This window comes from Pipistrellus kuhlii, unplaced genomic scaffold (genome assembly GCF_014108245.1).
Source record: "Pipistrellus kuhlii isolate mPipKuh1 unplaced genomic scaffold, mPipKuh1.p scaffold_m20_p_13, whole genome shotgun sequence".
Lineage (NCBI taxonomy): Eukaryota > Metazoa > Chordata > Mammalia > Chiroptera > Vespertilionidae > Pipistrellus > Pipistrellus kuhlii.
Genome location: NW_023425438.1, coordinates 17,425,987 through 17,433,785, shown reverse-complemented (window position 1 = coordinate 17,433,785; position 7,799 = coordinate 17,425,987). Strand labels below are relative to the sequence as shown.

General features: G+C 46.4%; 1 protein-coding gene across 2 annotated transcripts in view; it reads left to right on the top strand.

Moving 5' to 3' along the window:
* The first annotated feature begins 225 nt into the window (after positions 1-225).
* Positions 226-7,799, top strand: part of KCNG3 (potassium voltage-gated channel modifier subfamily G member 3) — a 32,717-nt gene continuing 25,143 nt past the window's right edge. The window contains exon 1 of one of the 2 annotated variants that reach the window (XM_036435150.2): positions 226-885. In XM_036435150.2, coding sequence (XP_036291043.1) covers positions 233-885 — 653 coding nt within the window. In that variant the 5' untranslated portion in view covers positions 226-232. Of the gene's footprint in view, positions 925-7,799 lie in introns of both variants that reach the window. The other variant, XM_036435151.2, reaches the window with a different exon arrangement.

Sequence of the window (7,799 nt, the reverse complement as noted above, 5' to 3'; positions counted from 1 at the left end):
GAGTGATCCTGGGCTGCGGAGGCTGCGGGAGCCCAGGGGTCCCCGGGTCGGCGCAGCGCAGAAGCGGAGCCCGAAGGAGCCCCGAGGAGCCCCGGGCACAGCGGGCCGGGCAGCCCGCGGGCCCCGACGGCGCGCTCCTGGGCCGGCCCGCGGCACACGCAGACCCTGATCGGCGGCGGCTGCGGCGGCGGCGGCGCCCTCGGGCCTCGGGGCTGCGGCGGGGCGGCCAGCCATGACCTTGGGGCGCAGCGGGGCGGCCTCGGTGGTGCTGAACGTGGGCGGCGCCCGGTACTCGCTGTCCCGGGACCTGCTCAAGGACTTCCCGCTGCGCCGCGTGAGCCGGCTGCACGGCTGCCGCTCGGAGCGCGACGTGCTCGAGGTGTGCGACGACTACGACCGCGAGCGCAACGAGTACTTCTTCGACCGGCACTCGGAGGCCTTCGGCTTCATCCTGCTGTACGTGCGCGGCCACGGCAAGCTGCGCTTCGCGCCGCGGATGTGCGAGCTGTCCTTCTACAACGAGATGATCTACTGGGGCCTGGAGGGCGCGCACCTCGAGTACTGCTGCCAGCGCCGCCTGGACGACCGCATGTCCGACACCTACACCTTCTACTCGGCCGCCGACGAGCCGGGCGCGGGGCCCCGCGAGGAGGAGGAGGAGGAGGAGCGGCCGCGGCGGCGGGCCGGCCAGGCGGCGCCCTCCCGGCGCTGGCTGGAGCGCATGCGGCTCACCTTCGAGGAGCCCACGTCGTCGCTGGCCGCCCAGGTGCTGGCCAGCGTGTCGGTGGTGTTCGTGATCGTGTCCATGGTGGTGCTGTGCGCCAGCACGCTGCCCGACTGGCGCGCCGCGGCCGCCGACAACCGCAGCCTGGAGGACCGGAGCAGGTACTCCGCCGCCGCCGGCCCTGGGAGGGAGCCCTCCGGGTAGGACGCACTTGCTTCTCTGCCCGTGGCGTCCGTCCGTCCGTCCTGTCGCCAAGTCTGTGCGTTCCCCGTTCCTCGTCGTCGTCGTCGTCGTTGGTCGGGTCGCGTTCTCTGTCCTGTTTGCCTCTGGGAGGCCGGCCCATCTAGGTGTTGGGGGCCCAGCGATACCCCCCCACCCCCACCCCCACCCTCAAGGCGTGGCCGGCAAGGCAAGGGACGGGTGGATGGAGCCTCACTCCGCATCCCCATCCCCATTTCCCCCTGGCACAAGCGGCTCTGGTGCAACTAACACACACACACACCCCGCCCCTCTCTTGGGTGAATCGCCAGGCTTGGAGAGGGGTAGCTAGAGACAAACCTTTGTAGTTACTTTTTAAAAAATATATTTTTTATTGATTTTTTTTTTACAGAGAGGAAGAGAGAGTTGGAAACAACGATAAGAGAGAGTCACCGATCAGCTGCCTCTTGCGCGCGCGCTCACACACACACCCGGGGATGTGCCCGCAGCCAAGGTCCATGCCCTTGTCCGGAATCGAACCTGAGACCTTTCAGTCCCCAGGCCGACGCTCTATCCACTGAGCCAAACCGGTTTCGGCTGTAGTTTACTTTTGGGCAGTTCCCAACCGGTTAGCGTTAGATTTCTGTAAACTTTTCTTGGTAAGTATGCAACAATTTGAAACTGAACCCGAGAGCAGTTTGTGGATTCTTTGCCCGTTGGGGGTGATATTTGAAAAAATGGTGGTCTTGCTATGGCGAAGGAGGTCTGCTCGACACTGTCCGCACTTGCTATGCACGCTGCACAACATGTACCGTAATGGGGTTGTTATATTGTAAAGGAGACGGACTTATCTATAGGCTCAAACTAAAGAATGGATGTCGTCGTGTTCTTCTCTCCCCTTCTTTCCTGCAAAGTGTGGCGTTCCCAGGGCACCTGCCCACCATTGGGTACCAAAGACTCACCCTGTGGCACTCAGAGGGGTCTTCCGTATGGAGAGGGGGAAAACATTATTACCTTGGGAGAGGAGAAACATCTAAACTGCTCCAGACCCAGAACCAGTGTTTGAATAGTTAATTAAAAAAAAACACAAAAAACTTTACTAGGATGAAAGGGAAATATAGAAATCTTTTCCTTAGATCCTTCTTACCTGGGTAAAGGCGGACTTTTCAGGGAAGACTGCCTGCTTGGGCACCACACAAAATTGCTTGTTCTGTTTTACCTTTGATACTGTTTTGAGATGCCCCTTCAACCCTTTTTTAAAATGAGGTTGCCGCCATTAATCTCCTGACAGGCATGTGCATGTTTCTAATGCTGTCATTTCTCTGCCTTGCTGTTGCAGTGGGTGTTTTCCATATAATAGTCTTCCTTTGGAGAGGAAAGATCGTTTTCTTATAAGTGTGAGAAGTAAATAAAATCGTCCAGTACCGTGGAGTCCATTACTGCTATGCCACGTTGGCATGAAATCCAAGATGCATGCTTTGGAAGGAAATTCATTAGAAAACTAATTTTGTTTAATGTATTAGGTTTTGAGTTTTGAGTTTTATCAATAAGAATTACTTATCTGGTACTACAAAAGTACAATTAAATTAATTTAGATACATAAATACATAAGTGCCTTTGATTCTTTTTTTCTTTTTTTTTTTTTTGCCTTTGATTCTTTTAGTGGGCCATAGGAAAATGATTGGCCTTGAAAGGATTCACTAGTAATTGTAGACTTCTACAGTTAGTGAAGGTTTAAGCTACATTAGCAAAGGAAGCAGGAGAAATGAGTTATTACTATGAATATTTAGGGGAGTTGGCTAAATCAGTATATAAGCAAATACAGTCAAATAAGCTGAATAATAATTTTTTGAGGGTGTGGGGGTGTTTGAGGAGAAGGGAAGGGCAGTCTGGACATCTTAATGTAAAGCATTTGGAAAGAAATAGGAGACAAGGATAATAATAATGGGGGGGGGGGGGGGAAGAAAGTGAGAGAGAGAAAGAGAGAGAGAGAGAGACCAAAAAGGGAAGAGGCAGATGGAAAAGGAGAAGACTGCAAAAGAAGTGAAGAAAGAAGATAAGAGTACTGCTTAATTTGTGGATAAGTATTTTATGTATGTATATAATTACTCAAGTCAGAACTGTTTCCTAGATACGCAGATATTTCAGGCAAAAGCATCTTTTTCTTGGCTTAATGGCCCAGTTTTAAGCTCCATTTGGATGATAGGTATATGGAAATCAGCGTCTGTAATTCCAGGCGGGTAAACCAAGGGGTGATGGGATGACCAGGGGTCGCACATTGCAGAGGGAGCCTCCCACAGCCTCTTCCAACCAAGAGGGCCCTAAACTGGCACTTTGAGTTTAACCTCTCAACTCCTGCTCGCTTGTGGTTGATGAAGTTAGTCTTTATAACACATCATTCTGATCCCTGGTTATATTTGACATCTACCACATAAAGTCAAAACTGTTTTGGCCTACCAGGCTCTTTATGTCACAATTTGTCTTTTTTTTTTTTTTTTTTTTAACTTAGCCCATTGTAATTTGCAAGGATTTTTTGAGTATCTGCTGTGTTCAAGGCACGGTAGGTGTTTCAAATATAGTAACTTTTTTTTTTTTTTTTAAAGAAAAGGTGTCAAGTTGGTGAGGTAGGAAGCAGAGAGTTGACCAACTGTTTGAGTTGAGTTGTTCTGAGAAGGCCTTCAAGGGGTGGGAAGATGGACACAAGCCGTCTTTGGAAGGTTGCAGAGGTATTATTTGTGTAAATAATGTGTGCCACCAGGGAACAAAATAAGGAGAATTTTCCAGGTGAAAGAAATGGCATGGACATAGGCTTGAAATCTGTATATTATGCTTAGTGGGTATGGATCCAGTGATGGAGTGAGAGGTAGATAGAGAGCAGATGCTAGGAGGGCTGGAATGAGAGGGTGGGTAGTTTTATTTTACAAGCTGTGGTTAGTCTTTTATGTGTTTGGGGGGACTTGGTTGTACGTTTAAAATAACATCATGAGTTTTGCACTGTTGATTGGAGGTGGGGGAGATTGAAAACAGGAGGATGAGTTTAAAGATCTATCCAGAGGGAGGGAAGGAGAGCTTGGATTGCTTGGAGGTAGTGAGAATGGAGACGAAATGACAACTCTGGGAGACATTAGGAAGGCTCAAAATTAATCTAGGGCATTGGAAGGAGACCAGCTCGGGGACTGGTGAAATGGATTTCCAGGAGCGAGGAGCACTTCCGCCCCCTGCAGGCTCCGTTTGTCCAGGCTGGCCTGCGCCCCTGCTCCCAAGCCATTCCTTACTGTGCATTTCCTTGCCTATTGAAACCGGATCATACATCAAGCCCAGCTCAGATGCTATTTCTCTTGTGAAGCCTTTTCTGATTACCTAGTAAATGGGATTTTTCCTCCTGAATTTCTTGAGGGATTGCTTACTTGTGCTACTTATTTGGCATCTATAATATCCTTTCTAGCGTGGTCATTATTTTTTCAAATAAACACGTCCTCGCTCCTAAACTAGAAGAGTTGAAAAGCCCTAGGAGGCAGCTAAATTCTCTTATACTATTTATTATGATAGCAGATTCTAGGGGGGGAAAAATGATTATCCCAGCACAATAAATACTACTGTTTATATTACTTTTCAGAATACAACCTTCCAGGGATATATCTTCACTTTCAGAGACTGAGGGGCTGCGTGGGATAGGGCTGTGGCCTTCGGGCAGCCCACGTCTTAGTTGAGGACAGTGGGATCCTGTGCCAGGATGAGAAAAGTCTATTAAATCAAAGAGCAGTTATTTATGATGTACTCACTGTGCAAAAGAAGTAAAAGATAACAATATGATTTCTTTTTATCGGCCTTTTGAAATTGTGGAATGGCACACAATCTGAAGTTTGGAAGAAATCTTGGGAGGTTTTTCAAATCAGTAATTTAAAACATTTGTGTATGGATATGGTCTTTTACGTTGATTTGTTTTAGATGATTAGTAATCATATAAATGATAGTTTAAAGCCCCTAAGCTATCAAAGCAAGCCTTTCTCCATTACCTACCCATTCAGTTCTTCTTTCATGCTACCAAAGTTATTTTCTGTCATTTCAAAGACATTTTATATATTTACAAGGCATATCATATATATTTTCAAAAAACAAACAAACAAACAAAACCCTCACAGCATGATAACACTGTCCTGAAACTTGCTTTATTAACTAACCAACATGTCATGGAATTGGTTCCACCTACATATATAAAAGCCTAAGTGACCATTTGACCATTCAACGGGTAGCTATGATGTGCATTGACCACCAGGGGCAGATGCTCAATGCACAGGCATAGAAACATGGAACAGACTGATGAATCTCAGAGGGAAGGGGGAAGCGGGGAGGACAAGAAGCGATTAACCGAAGATCTTATATGCATACTAGAGGCCCAGTGCACATATGATTTATGTACCGGTGGGGTCCCTCGGCCTGGTCTGCGGGGATCAGGCCAAAACCAGCCATCTGACATCCCATGAGGAGTCCCGGGTTACGAGAGGGCCTCTAGTATGAGTATAAAGAGCTGTCTGATTCTCTTATGCAGCTGCATAATATTCCCTTGTGTAGAATAATTTCTAGATAATTTGTATTGTTTCTTGTGTGTAGGATATGCTGTAGTGAATATCCTTGTGCATGTGCATTACTTTGCTTTCGTGAAAGTATATCCATAGGCTAATTTCCTGAAAGTTAAGTCATATACACTTTTAATTTTCATAGGTAATTCCAAATTGCTCTCCAAAAATATTATATCAGTTTATACTCCCACCAGTAATGTGTGAGGGAGCATATTTCTTCATAATCTACACAGTGTCAATTATACTTTTATTCTTTATCATGCTGTAAAGGTGAAAAATGATATCTAGTAGCTATACTTTATTTTTGCCTTATTTTGAATGAAAGTTGTACATCTTTTTTAAAAAAAAATTACTTTTATTGATTTCTTTTAGAGAGAGAGGAAGGGAGAGGGAAAGAGAAAGAGAAACATTGATGTGAAAGCAAAATATCGATCTGCTGCCTCCCACATCCTCCCTACTGGGGATAGAGCAGAAACCCTGACATGTGCCCTGACCTGGAATTGAACCAGCCACCTCTCTATTTCCAAACAACCGAGCCCCACTAGTCAGGGCAAATTGTGCATCTTAACACTTATTTAGGGGGTCCTTTATCTTACTTTTTGGTGAGCTATTTTCCCTCTTGCTCATTTTTATGTATGACTTTTCATAGTTAGAAGCTTAAAAAAAAAAAAAAGAAATTAACCCTTTATTTATTATATGAATTGCAAATATTTTGTTCTCTACTTTAAGATCCCATTAAAAGCAAACCATATTTACCTAGAACATAGTAGCTGTACTTGTAATATCTATTTACTGAGAAAAAAATTCATAAATTATTTTTAAGAACTGTGAATTCTAAACATCTGTCAGTTATTTCTTGACTGCTGTCCCTGTGCCAGGAACTGTGGATACAGAGGTACATAAGACAGGGTTTCTGCTCTCCGGGAGCTGGTGGGCTAGTGGTAATAATGAGAGGAGAGAGAGACAACAAAAGTCAACAAACAAATAAGAATTTCAGATAGTGCCCTGGCTGGTGTGGCTCAGTTGTTTGAGCACCATCCTGTGTACCAAAAGCTCACTGGTTTGATTCCTGGCAAGGGCACATGACCAGATTGCAGGCTTGATCCAGTTGGGGAGGCAGCCTGATCAATGTTGCTCTTTCATGTTGATGTTTCTCTCTCTAAAACAATCACTAAAACATATTTAAAAAAAAAAAAAAGAATTTTGCATAGTAAAAGAAAACTAGTCTAGAATGCATAGGATTTGAGGAGGCGACGTGACTTGAGATCTGAATGACGAGAAACACTGGCCAGGGAAGAGGTAAGGAAACATGTTCGGGGCACAGGGAGCAGCGAATGCACAGGCTCCGAGATCGCAACGAGAACAGAACAGAAAAGGAAGGCCCGTGTGGGCCAGCATGTAGTCCAAGAATGGGAGAGGGTTAGATGAGATAGATTTGAAGGAGGCAGGGACCTATCAGGCAGGCCCCGTGTGCCCTGGGAAGTAGTTTGGCTTTTATTCCAAGTGTGACAGCTAAGCCTTTGGAAGGTTTTAAAGCAGAAGGAAGATAGGATCTGAAGTGTTTTAAAAACACTAGTGACCCCTGGGTCGAGAATGCCCTGAGGGGGGCAACAGTAGAGGTGGCAAGCTCTGGCAGGTAGAGATGATGTGGGGCTTGGTAGAGGGGAGTAGCACTGAAGGTGGTGAGGAGTGATTGGATTTCGGTGAAAATGTGGATGTGGCTATTGATGACTCGTTTGCCAGTGCCAGACAGCATGCCAGGAATCCTTTATAAGATGAAGGAGTATTAGGACCCACATGTAGTGAGCTGGGAACCCAGTTCTTTTCTATATAATAGGGTCTGCTTTCCATTTGGGATGTTGTGAGGAGAAGGCGCTAGAGGAGGGATCCTGTACTGTTTTCCTTTTTGTACCACCAAAAGCATCTCATTGAGAAGACTGCCGGCCCCTTCTGTGAAGGATGTTCGGTGAAGCCGAAACTGGTTTGGCTCAGTGGATGGAGCGTCAGTCTGCGGACTGAAAGATTACAGGTTCGATTCCGGTCAAGGGCATGTACCGTGGTTGTGAGCACATCCCTAGTGGGGGGTGTGCAAGAGGCAGCTGATGGATGTTTCTCTCTCATCGATGTTTCTAGCTTTCTATCCCTCTCTCTTCCTCTCTGTGAAAAATCAATAAAATATATATATTTTTAAAAAGATGTTCGGTGAAGACACAGCGTCCCTTCGTGTACAGTTCTGACAACCAATCTTAGAATGACGATGCTCTTCATGTTATATCTCATTGATAAGGCAAACTAAA